General features: G+C 39.8%; 1 protein-coding gene across 9 annotated transcripts in view; it reads left to right on the top strand.

Moving 5' to 3' along the window:
- The window catches only part of LOC139467396 (G protein-activated inward rectifier potassium channel 3-like), a 135351-nt gene that overhangs the window by 82124 nt on the left and 39374 nt on the right, over positions 1-13853 (top strand). For 6 of the 9 annotated variants that reach the window (XM_071248941.1, XM_071248934.1, XM_071248937.1 and 3 more), the window contains one exon: positions 9153-10722. In XM_071248941.1, the coding sequence (XP_071105042.1) occupies positions 9308-10714 (1407 nt within the window). In that variant the 5' untranslated portion in view covers positions 9153-9307 and the 3' untranslated portion in view covers positions 10715-10722. Of the gene's footprint in view, positions 1-2581; positions 2751-3094; positions 3172-9152; positions 10723-13853 lie in introns of those variants that run through there. The other 3 variants (XM_071248935.1, XM_071248940.1, XM_071248939.1) reach the window with 3 other exon arrangements.

Genomic DNA, 13853 nt, shown 5'->3' with positions numbered 1-13853 from the left:
CATTCCATGACCATGGACTTCTGGTAGCCATACATGCAGTGCCAGGAGAGAGGCTTATTTGGGAAACCCCTCTAGCTGTAAAAGTCCCGCTCTAGGGAGCATAGAGGAGCGTGTACTAGATACGTCAAATGTGGCGGGTATTTGCTGCAGAGAAAAGATTCAAGTGACAATTCATAGTCTGTCATGTAAAGCAGGCACTGAAGGAAGGAAGCTTTTTCTCTGTGTTTGTAGAGACCGGACAGTTTATAAAGGTAGTAATGATGGCTAAATAATGCAGATTCAATGTGTGCCCCAATATATACCTATCTGATCGCACCAGTGGAAACATTATGCTTCTTTGAGAGATGTTGACGTCAGTGAAATGTGTTCAGCTCTGCAAACCCACTAAATAGTTAATAGCATGATGTATTATTGATACTGGATAAGGTCCATGAGAGATCATGGAATTCTGGTTCAATGATAAAAAGTGTGTGGGATCGTATTTATGGCCCACAAGTTTCTTGTATTGTTTTGAAAAGGAGCTGGAGGTATCTTGACATCTTTGACAGTTACGGTATGAATTCCTAGTGACAGAAGATCACCAAATGACATCATGTTAGAAGCTTGGGTAAAATGATATCATGTTAGAAGCTTGGGTAATATCAAACAGAAAAGAGTTCTGGAACATTTGAGTTTGTTATGATTTGACTTGGTTTTTTTTAGTTTTGTGGAGTGTGTTGCTTTTTTGTTTCTTTTTTTAATGCCACACTCATCAATATTCAGGCCTGGACCAAACAATCCAGTGATTGCCATCATGAGCATCGATCCATACAATTGGGAAAGAATGACATGCAATCAATTAAATCATTGAGCCTGACCACCCAACATAGGTTGCTGGAGACATATATTCTTATCCAGCTCCCAATATGGTATAACCCAGAGATCACATACCAAGTATTATGACCTAGAGCTTATCAAGGCTCCCAGTATGGTATAACCCAGAGATCACCTACCCAGTATTATGACCTAGAGCTTATCTTGGCTCCCAGTATGGTATAACCCAGAGATCACCTCCCCAGTATTGTGAAATAGAGCTTATCTAGCCATAGACTCTCAGTGTTAAAACCTAGGGCACATCTAGGCTCGCATTGTTATAACTCAGTGATCACCTAGCCTGTGTATAACGAAAAGATGACCTAGCCACTGTATAACTGAGAAATCACCTGGCCAGTTTAGAACCCAGAGATAATCTAGCCAGTGGATAAGCCAGAGATCACCTATGCAGTGGATAAGCCAGAGATCATCTAGCTAGTGGATAAGCCAGAGATCATCTAGCTAGTGGATAAGCCAGAGATCATCTAGCCAGTGGATAAGCCCAAGATCATCTAGCCAGTGTTTAAGCCCGAGATCATCTAGCTAGTGGATAAGCCAGAGATCATCTAGCCAGTGGATAAGCCAGAGATCATCTAGCCAGTTGATAAGCCAGAGATTCCTTCACCTTTAAGCAGATCATCATCATCCCCTGTTGCTTCAGCTAGGATTTGGGATTCGTGCAATAAATTGCATGCACATTCTTAAGGGTCTTTTTGTACTGCATGAAGTGAATGATAACAGCAAGAAATAAAAACAAAACCCAACAAAGAACTTGCGAAAGGTCAACCTAGCTGTCAGTGTGTTGTGAGTATTCAAGTCATGATCATGATTAGGCAGTGGGATTGAGGACCTAATCACCAATCAGAGGACCGAACAGTCACTCAAGTCAATACGCCATACTCCACAGATTTCTATTGATTTCGAAAACATCATTTACACAAGTCCGAACATGATGTTTTATTTGAATTACGAAATGTAGTTATATTGACAGTTGTATGCTAATTAATATCAGATCTAGTCGTCCTGTTTTCCAATGAGTATCCCGGCCTTGAGAAAAAATTGGCTTTCCAACTCCCACATCTTTTTCATTAATCTTCTTTTTTAGTATTATTTTGAAAGTCATCGTGTTTTTTGTTTTGATGATTATAATTGGTACATACTTCAAAATACTTTTCAAGAATATAATCAAATATATTTCTGAATAATTCTTTTTCAAGATAATAAAAACCCATATTATGGCTCATTAAGAAACTAATCATTCCAAATCTTGTATGATAGGAATTGGATTGGCAGATGATTTCAGAAGGGAACACACACACACACACACACACACGCACACACACGCACGCACACACACTTCCTTGTAACACAATCATATTGAATTTTTCGTGAGGCAAGAATTGATCCTGGGAGCGACTTGAAGATGAGGAAGCAGCGACCAGGATCGCTGATACCACGTGTTTGCCATCTGAGACAGAATGAACTGATCTATGTGTTGATGGACATTTCGTGCGATGCTGCAACAGCCAATGTGTGGAAATGGCTTCATCCAGTGTTCACCTATGGGGATGGGTGATCTCAAAAAAATATACTGATGTGAACTTGTACTGATAGGGAGCCCTGTCTGTCGCAAGAGATAAAATGCTGGCCTACTGCCACCATAACACAATTCTTACGAGCTGTTGCGTCTGCTGCCACAGTTAGCACTCAGTCGACGTAGGACCAGCCGTTGATGAAGATCATGTTGCTAATCATCAGCTGCCCAGGTGTGAGACTGTAGTTGTTCCTTTGTCGGAGCTAGTGTGGAGCTCGTCACGACAGGTGTGCTCATGCTAGGGCGTGTTGATCTGTGGATACTTACAAATAAGAATTGTCCTGTCGCAATTCCGTGGATTCAGGTAGGCAATGCGACTGCCCTCTTCATTATGGATTTGTGTGGGCACTGAACCAGTTGTGATGCTTGAGAGAGCATCACCCAGATTCCTATAGAAATGATGGTTTTACTATCACAACTCTTTTCAATAGGAAATGTGTTTGGTGATTGGGTTTGTCATAGAGGTATTCATAAGGTCTGTTGGCTAACTTATTGAACGTGTCTGGATGTCGGACACTACAGTTCACAGGTGTGGGATGTGTTTGACATACTCTTTTGGTGCGTTGTATTTGTAATTGTGAACCACAGTTGACAAATCTGGTTTGGGAAGATACTGGTTGAAGTTTGCAGTATTTAATTTGTAATCCTGAGTGGATGATGGCTGTTTATTTGCCATTGAATGCTGGAATGGATTAAATGTCTTTCCTTGTGTTGCCTTTTACAATGTAAGTATCCCACTATGCCTGTTGTTCTTCGCCATTAGGCAGTGTGATAGTATTGATAGCCCAGTGTCATTGAACTGGTGTGAAATTGTAGAATAACTTATGTTTAATTATCGTTTCTATTGTGTATGGTTTCTTTGTGTGAAACAGTGCATGGGTAAACGTACAATGTACATTCTAGACTGTTGTAATGATAGTAGAGCTATACAGCAGGATATCCTGGGCAGAAGTGTTGTATTGTGGAACGGATTTGTATTTACCTGACAGGGATACATATTTCTGGCTGTAACTTATCTCGGAGAGCATTGTTGTTCCACATAATGGTTACGAAGGTTTGGGTTATCTGATATCACTATTATATATTTATCCATATGTAATATGTTTTTAAGGATATATGAGCACATGTTTTGAATTCTTTTACAACATATCAGTGTGTTATATATTTCATATTGCGATTTGTATATCTTTTTATGTTTTTATATGAAAAAGGATCACAGGTTGGTGAAATATTTATATTAAAAGGGTATGTGATCTGAGTGTTGCCTTGAGACCAAACTGAGGTTGAAAATGTTGTTTTTGTAAATTCCTTCATGGAAGGTGGGGGGGAAAATGGGCATCTCATGGTATTTGCTTGTATTTCAGTACTTATCTGAATATTGTAAAAAGAATTGTGCTTTCCAGTTTATTAATTTTTCACATTTCAAATATATAGAGAGGTAGCAGATACTTGAACCTGTATCTAGAAAAAAAATATGATTATGATATACATGTATGTATATCCATTAGTGAGATGAATAGTCTGAAACAGCGTGTCTGGGTGGTCAGGCTCATTGACTTGGTTGATGCATGTCATCGTATCCCAACTACGTTGATCGATGTTCATGATGTCAATCATTGGATTGTCTGGCCCAGACTTGATTATTTACAGACTACTGTCATATAGCTGGAATATTGCTGACTGTAGCGATAAACAACTCTTTCCAAACATGTACCAAAGAATTGAAGGTGAACATTTTTCTCAGTTGTGTACTACAGACAAGGAAATCTGGTAGTACAGAACAGACAAGCCAGTCGTTGATGGCAGGATAGCAGGGGCCTCACTCACTCACTCACTCACTCACTCACTCACTCACTCACTCACTCACTCACTCACTCACTCACTCACTCACTCACTCTCACTCACTCACCCACACACCCACACACCCACACTCACTCACTCACTCACTCACTCACTCACTCACTCACTCACCCACCCACCCACCCACACACTCACTCACTCACTCACTCACTCACACACTCACACATTGTAGTACAACTTTCAACCCCTGAGGGTTTATCATAATTAAGTTTCCTCCAGGAATTGATGAAGCACAACTTGCTTAATCCTCAACTTCCCTTGGAAACTAGACAAGATGTTCTCTGCTTTTTTATCATAAATGTTTTGGCAAAATCTTCACCATTGTTATTCTGCATATTTTTCATTCTGCCTTAGATAATATGTTTCCATTTTGTGCCCATACTTAATGTCTGGATTATTATTAACATGCCTGACAATTGTTATCTGATATATAGTGCATATCTTGTTCAGTGATTCACAAGAAACTCGTACATCAAGGTCACTCATCAGAAATAATATTACAAATGGTGAATGTTAATTTTCCATTATTTTCTCTGCCCTCCTAAACATAAAAGAAAACATTACTTGATGATGGCTGAAAATATTATGGAGGAAATAATTGTTCAAATTGTGTGTGCAGTACGTACAGTTTATACTATATATATGTAGACAAGCACTTGCAATATTAAGGATATTGCTGTTTTAGATGGTATTGCCTGTGCTAGGCATTTTCCACTGATGCAATTGAAAATAACTGTGATCGATCATTCTCAATCTCTCTCAAAGATGTGGGAGGTGGGACATTCTGTCTATTGGTTGAAGCATTCGCTTGTCATGCCAAAAGCCAGGTTTGATTCACTCACTCACTCACTCACTCGCTCACTCCAGTGTATTCGTATTCCTTCTAACTGCCCAAGCAGAGTCCGGTAAAACTTGATCCCTTCCATTAAGAGATATAGTTTGTTGTGCTGCCTGTCTACCTGGGGCTGTGAATATATCACTGGCTTCCTGTTTGTAACATGCCTATTGTATTTCTGTTTGTAATTGACTGAAGCATGTGACAAACTCTCCTGTCATGTCATTATCAGCAGTATCTCTGGGTGTTATAAACTAGCCTAGGTGTTAAAGCATGTAGTTCATTTGGTGATGAAAATCAAGAAATCTCTGCTTATGTTCAGATGAATTATTTATTTTTCAACATGGATTGACCCAATGTTGAATCAGGTCATGAAACAGGATGTAGGGTTATGTTACCTGTTTTTAACTGCACAGATCCGTGAAGATCCGGGGTAGAATAGGTCTTCAGCAACCCATGCTTGCTGTAAAAGGCAACTATGCTTGTCATAAGAGGTAACTAACGGGATCGGGTGGTTAGGCTCGCTGACTTGGATGATGCATGTCATCGATCCCAATTGTGTGGATCAATCACTGGATTGCCCTGTCCAGACTCTATTATTTACAGACTGACGTCATATAGCTGGAATATTGCTGAGTGCGGCGTTAAACAACAAACCAACAACAACAATTAAATGCACTGTGGAGAACTTGGGGAATGACTACTAAATAAACCATCAACAATCTTTTGCAATATTGTGAGAGCTGTCTCAACTGGATTATGTGGCAATGATCGTAATTGGTTGATTGTTCAGAAACGGATACAGGATTTTGATAAAGGATAGGTGAACGTAATACCCAAGTCACAAGGGCACAGATAACATGTGAGGTGTCTGAAAAGAGGGTGCTCGCCTCCCGAACTCACGGCTGACTGATAACCCTTACGTCCATTAAATCACTGTTGGTGTAGAGTGGTGTTCATACAGTTGACCACTAGAGGCGACTAACGGGATCGGGTGGTCAGGCTCACTGACTTGGTTGATGCATGTCATTGTATCCCAATTGCGTGGATCGATGCTCATGATGTCAATCTCAGGATTGCCTGGTCAAGACTTGATTATTTACAGACCGTCGTCATATAGCTGGAATATTGCTGACTGTAGCAATAAACAACTCTTCCCAAAACATGTACCAAAGAATTGAAGGTGAGCATTTTTCTCAGTTGTGTACTATAGACAAGGAAATCTGGTAGTACAGAACAGACAAGCCAGTCGTTGATGGCAGGATAGCAGGGGCGGCGTTAAACAACAAACAAACAAACAAACAAACAAACAAACAGACTTCCAGGCACTCTCTGATTGATTCACGGACTGTGACCCATTCAAGTGAACTAAGCTTACATCAGCCGCTGTGTAGAAATCTTGCCTGCAGGGATACATCAAAATATGATAGAAGAAATTTGTGGACAATCAGATAAGGCACAGTTTTCTGGCTCAGTGGTTTATGTGGTTTTGATAAGAATAACCATTTTGTTATGATTCATTGATTTGTGGATTATCAGATCCATTTCTTCCCGCTGCTGATTGCATCACCCTCCATGGAGCCTAATGTTGGTCTGCACCAAGTGAACATCAGTCTGGGACAGAGTTAGTTCCAGCTGTTTTAATAAGGCTCCATTCCCCAAGGTCTATAGTGCATTTTGAACCTTGATGGTCCTATCATTTTGGCTTGATGTGGAGGAAAGCTTAAAGTGATGCAGGTCATGGATATTTGCCTCTTTGGAGAAATCCGTGGGAATGGTCAAACCTGAGATTTGAATCCATTGTCAACAGATCCTGGCACAGGATTCTTTAGTCTTCTGTTTCAGACTGTTATGGGATTGAGTTTGACATTCTCGCCAGGGTTTTGTGGATATGGTAACTTGTGCGTTATTCTGAGACTGTGGAAGGGCTAGTTGTTTCTCCCAAGATCAAGAAGTTACATAGACCCCTACTCTGTGACTCTCTTCATATAAATCGGGGCAATCGGGTAGCCTAGTGGTTTAAGCGCTCACTCATCACAGCGAAGACCCGGGTTCGATTCCCGACATGGGTACAATGTGTGAAGCCCATTTCTGGTGTCCCCCACTGTGATATTGCTGGAATATTGCTAAAAGCGGCGTAAAACCATACTCACTCACTCACTCACTCTACGATATTGCTGGAATATTGCTTAAAAGACATAAAAGCATAGTCACTCATTCAGTGAAACAATATACTGACTCCTAGCCGACCAGTCCTTGTTTTAGCCCCTTAATGTCAATCGCCAGACAGGCTAACAACAAGTACCATCTTTTAACATCTTTTGGTATGACGTGGCCGGGAATCTAACCCGGACCTTCCGCTCTCCGGGCGGACACTCTACCACTTGACCATGGAGATAGTCGTATTTTTGATGGCCTGCCAGGGTTGTAAGACATCTGTGCAGGGAAGTGAAGTAATACCTCCAGATAACTCGGCTAATAGGAGCATGCATTAGCCAAGTTACACCAGATCACCATCAGCACTGTTTACAGCTGTGCCACTGTTTGTAAACAAACCTGCCTGTACTGGATTTCTATAAGTGATATGTATTGTCAACAATTGTCAGGTATTCAAATGCCTGTAATTCACAGGATTGTTTCACCAGTTATTGTGAAGATGTTGAAAGAACAATTTTACGAGTTGTCATGTTAATGCCGTGTTTGAGTCTTCAGTCATCAGGGTCAATTATGGATCTTATTCTATAATTCAAAAACTTCTGCCATATTAATTGGCCAAGAAGAGGTCATGTCATTTGACAGAAACACATATCATGTCTGATTAATGTTGGTCCTGATTTTACTCAAAATAGAATGGGATTTACCCAGAAGTGCTATTCCCGAAACCTTAGCCAGTCAGACGGCTCCTTTTTACCGGAACCCTCAAACATTATTGTAGCCATCATACTTTGATACATTGAAACTGCCTTTGTCTCTATTTTTATGTCATAAAACAGTTATAGGTTTTATATGACGTGAATACCTTTTTTATGAAAAAAAAAAGAAGAAGCAATATCGACCTCGTGCGAGGTCGATGTTGCTTTTTCAGGTCCATAAAAACAGGTATTGACATCTTAAAAAGCCTCTAATTGTATAAAAGCCTAAACCCTTTTTATCTTTTCAATCTGCCTGGATGAATTGAAATATGAAATGTTGTTCATTGAATGCCTTGAGACTGAGTTTTTATATCAAATAACATTATCAAATAAGCTTATCAAATAAGCTGAGAGAATTTTCTTGTCAAATTACATTCTGGAGAGTTTTCTTTGACAATTACTTGATTGATCATGGATCAAGGGCATGGGTGGCCCAGTTGTGTAATGTACAGCCATTCACTGTGCAAAGTTGTGTCCCTTGGATGTACCAGAAACCTATGATCATGGGTTCAGATCCCAGATTTGCCTTGTTTCTAGGTGTCGACACCATACACTTGAGTATCGCCGAGGTGGTAAAGGTCTAAGGCATCAATTTAGGCTTTCCTCTTTCAACAAGCTGATATGCTGTAGTATTCACAAAATACAATGTGTACAACTCACTCACTCACTCACTCACTCACTCACTCACTCACTCACTCACTCACTCACTCACTCCATTGCATCCGTGAACATCTGGGTTGAGAATTTGTCTTCAGCAGCCCATGCTTGCCGTAAGAGGCAACTTACGGGATCTGGTGGTCAGGCTCGCTGACTTGGTTGATAATATCACCGTATCCCAATTATGTAGATCGATGCTCATGATGTCAATCACTGCATTGTCTGGTCCAGACTCGATTATTTACATAGCATTGTGATATATAGCTGGAATAGTGCTGAGTGCTGGGTTAAACAACGAACAAACAAAACTAAACATGGATCCGTTCAATGAGTGCTGTGCCGCAATGGTTATATTAATCTAAGATGGTTGTAGCACTAAGAACCTTTCATGTCCTGTAACCATGCCTTGTCTCTTGACCTAAAGTTCTCTTTTTATTTCCAGATCTCAATGTCCTCAACATGCAGTGGTTTTGCAGTTTGTGACACTGATAGCTTCCTCATCAATCTTGTCGAGATTCACTAAGCTTCGTCAGTGACCAAGAATATAATTACGCTGTATGACATTTGGAAAGGTGCTGTGACCCGTCCAACTGCCCGATGCAGACCGTTATCATGGACACAAGCTATGGGCCAATGAATGGACCGGCAGGGGGTATGACCATGCCTGAACCCGACCTGCTTGAAAATGGTAAACACGAAGGAAGACGGTCTTCCCAGGATTCCTTTCTTGAATATGCATCCCGACATGTGCGTCCGGTCAACGGCCCAATGCCAGCCAGCCGCCGGATGGACAGGCACCACTCAAAGCGAATGCGCCGAAGACTTGTGTACAAAAACGGTGAAGTCAATATCACACAAACAAATATTCGTAAACGGAGGAGGAGGTACTTGGCCGATATATTCACAACTCTTGTAGATATAAAATGGCGGTATAACCTGATGCTGTTTGCAATGGCCTTTATTCTGAGTTGGCTAATCTTCGCTCTCATCTGGTGGCTTGTGTGCTTCTCACATGGAGATTTAGACCACGTTGGCGACGAGAACTGGACACCGTGTGTCAAAGAAATATATTCATTCACATCAGCTTTACTATTTTCTATAGAAACACAACACACTATAGGCTATGGTTCACGTCACACAACAGAACAGTGTCCTGAAGCTATTGTCCTCATGATGTTTCAGTCCTGTTTCGGTGTTATCTGCCAAGCTTTGATGACTGGTATCGTGTTTGCCAAACTCTCAAGACCAAAGAAACGCGCAGAGACCTTGATGTTCAGCAAGAATGCATGTTTATGTAAACAGGATGGGGAGCTGTGCCTAATATTCCGGGTCGGTGATATGAGGAAGTCTCAGATTGTTGAAGCACATATCAGATCAGTATTAATTAAAAAGAAAATAACAAAGGAAGGAGAAGTCCTTCCACTCTATCAGTTTGATGTCAATTTAGGATTTGAGGAGGGTAGGGACCGATTGTTCTTAGTGTGGCCAGTGATTATCGTTCACAAAATTGATGAGACCAGTCCATTCTGGGAGATGTCTCCGGATGACTTGCACAGAGAACAGTTTGAGTTGATAGTGATCTTGGAAGGTATCGTGGAATCAACAGGGATGACTACCCAGGCAAGGAGTTCCTACCTCCCTGGGGAGATCCTGTGGGGACATCGATTTGAGAGACTTGTTACGTTCCAGAAAGAGAATGGCCAGTATCAGATTGACTTCTCACGATTTCACAACACCATTCCAGTGGATACCCCACAATGCAGTGCAAAGGAACTAGCAGAAATGACAGCTGCAGGCAATGTGCCAGATAGTACGTATATTGATGAAGACGAGAATACGTCGATTGTTTCTAAGAGTGAGAGGTACCCAAGTCCCTATGTGGTAAAACGACATGGGGTAGCACAAACAGATTTCTATGATGATGATGGAGATTCTTCACTGAGGAGCAAGAGGAGTACCAGTACTGACCTGGGGTCAAGGGAGGAATCAGAAACACTTCTATGACATTGAAGGTGGGTACTCTTTGACCAAACCATGTGTGTATGACATTGAAGGTGGGTACTCTTTGACCAAACCATGTGTGTATGACATTGAAGGTGGGTAGTCTTTGACCAAACCTTGTGTGTATGACATTGAAGGTAGGTAGTCTTTGACCAAACCTTGTGTGTATGACATTGAGGCTGGGTAGTCTTTGACCAAACCATGTTTGTATGACATTGAAGGTAGGTAGTCTTTGACCAAGTCTTGTGTGTATGACGTTGGAAAGCAATCCAGATTTTCTTCACCAAACCTCACCTCAGCATTATGTTGGAAATATGAAACTGTTTTTGAATTGTGTTACTTTATCCCAATTAATGTTATGGACCAAAATATTGGTCTAAAAAAACATGAGAGAATATATCTTTAACCATAATAGTAAGTCTCAATGATGTGTGAAGGTGAAGTTAGTGGGGCAGATAAGTTTGTCGCTGAACATGTAAGGGCTAGTTAAAACATCACATGAATGTTCAAGGACGTTGGAAGGTCAGAAGTATCTTTGAGACCAACTTTAAAAGAGTTCAAAGACAAGAAGCATATTGTGACTACATTTTCACTTTTCTAAATCAGTACCTAGACAATAAGCCTGTGTGGGTTCAGTAGGCATGTAGTCTGGAGATTCTACTGAAGAAGACAGAATGAACTTATTAATTTCAAACTCTTTTTTTCTCTTCAATTCTGCATTTAGGTACAGATAAAGGTAGCTCTTTATGACTGCTGTGTGTTATTACAATGCTGATGGGAGTTTAGTTGATGAGGCCACAGTAGGCCGATGGTAGCCTACCAAGATGTCATATTGAAAAGAACACATGAATTGGCATTTCCATCAGAAACCCTGTCTTCAAACTTTCTGCAGCTTCTGATGGTCATTTGATGCGATTCATGTCGGTTCATTCATTTGTTTCTACATTTGATCTGATATATATCAGACAATTGTGTCTGGTGTCCCCTACTGTGATAATGCTGGAATATTAAAAGCGGCGCAAAACCATAATCACTCACTCACTCAGTCACTCACTCACTCACTCACTCACTCACTCACTCACTCAGTTGTGTGAATGTGTATACCAGACATCTGGTTGTCAAGTAGATCATCTTAGTCAAAGTACCTTCTTCCAACTTCTGTGACTTCATCTGGTTCAAGGTCTTTTTGAGAAATCTAAATCATGTACCTTTGTATTATTTCATACGAAATAACCATGATCTAAATGAATTATATGTTCAATTCTCAACAACGTCTTAAGCGTGATGGTTAATCCATCTTGAATAGAAATGTATAGATAGTAAATATTCGGGACCCTGTCAATCTGGGAACGCTCCTTCTGGGTGATTGTTTTTAGGAATACATAGAGAATCTCACCCAAGTGTCTTTTGATATCAAATATATCAACACGAGTTGATAAAAGTGGAAACATTCAGAGGCTTGCCGAGGATTTTTGCCACTTTTATCAACAAGTGTTGATATATTTGATATCATAAGACACGAGGGTAAGATTTTATTTACCATCCAACATCATTCTACCAACTTTTTCAATTAGTAGACAGTAATTAGCACTGTCTTCAGTGTAAAAAGTACTGCTAACAGCTTCAGTAGCAGAGCCATTAGTGATGTCATTTGATTGTGATGTCATAGTAACCAGTGATGTCACAATGGTCTGCAAAGCATTGTGATGCAATTACATTGCAGCAATATCTGCAGTGTAGATATCGCTTGATCTCATGCAAGCACTAACTCCTGTAGGAGCCAGTTTTGTATGATAAATTACATTTTGCCTCGATTCAAGGACTTTAACTGTAGTTCTATGCAAATTTCTCATGTCCATCCTAGAAGGATCATACACACATTTACCATACACATGATCTCATATGAATATATTAACAATGTATGCTTCAGGGATCAGTTCTTGTCATTACATTGAAGATGAAAAGGTGTGAAATTTGATATCAGTAAATTTATATTTGCAGCAAGATATTTTTCTCTCTATTATCTTTTGAGTAAATATATTTTCCCCCATATGAAAGAAATTTCTCCTTAAAGTAGTTGTAAGATTGACAGGGATTATGATTTGATTCAATGAAACATTACGTTTGTGATTACATATTATGGACTTTACTGCACTGCATGAGGTTTAATATTTCCTGACTTTAATGAGTCAGCGACGGTCCTTGAGGGAAAGATTACAGACAATATTTGATGTTGAACATGATCTATATTTTATGATTGAATAAATTTCAAAGCTGTTGCTTAAAAGCTTCTGGTTATTTGTTCAAAATGGATGTGATTAAAAGGGTGTTTACTGTTCTTTATGGAATAACTTCATTTTTCTATATTTCAAATTGCTTTAGTCTTGAGGCAGGATTATGATACTTTGCTCATTTTCTGGAGGTTATTTGTAAAGAATTATTTATTTTGTGTGTGAAGGATTCACATTGCTCCAGAGAAAATTTGTTGCAAATCTGCTTAGTTCAAAGGATCATGGGTAATGAAGATTGTCAGTGAGGGAGCAGAATTGAGTTTTTATTCCTGGATGACAGCTATGCTTCATTATTTTCTTATGTTAGAAAATAGAAAGGGTCTTGGGGGTATATTGGTATGGTATTTGAAGCTAATGATCCCTGAATATTTACCTTATGACAATTTGGTTATGACAAGGACCTCATAAATTTGTATAGCTATTCAGCTGAGAGTTGGGTTCAGACTCAGCTCAAAGGTCTTGGCCGCTTCCTCACATAATATGCATCATCTAAAAACCGTGTACAGCAGACAGCAACTGACTGACATGAAGTCCCAGAAATAAAGTTACCGTATTCGACGTAATAAGTGCCCCACTCTAATAAGCACCCACAGTGATATTTGCTAACATATTGGCACGTGAACAATCCCAATTAGAACCCCTTCCCATTGTTCAATGTACACAAGACTTATTTATTCGCGTAAAATATGCACTCGTGTGTTATGTGCCCCCTTAATTATGGGCAATTAAATTATGGAAAATATATCTCTTGTATATAAACATTATAGGCTGTCAGCATAAACCACAAAATTTATCTTTCAACTTTTATTTTTTTTACCAAAATAATATTCTAATAAGAGCCCACTATATCT

This window comes from Haliotis cracherodii, unplaced genomic scaffold, assembly GCF_022045235.1.
Source record: "Haliotis cracherodii isolate W230 unplaced genomic scaffold, xgHalCrac1.p SCAF_2, whole genome shotgun sequence".
Classification (NCBI taxonomy): Eukaryota; Metazoa; Mollusca; class Gastropoda; order Lepetellida; family Haliotidae; genus Haliotis; species Haliotis cracherodii.
This window is presented reverse-complemented; position numbering and strand designations above follow the sequence as displayed.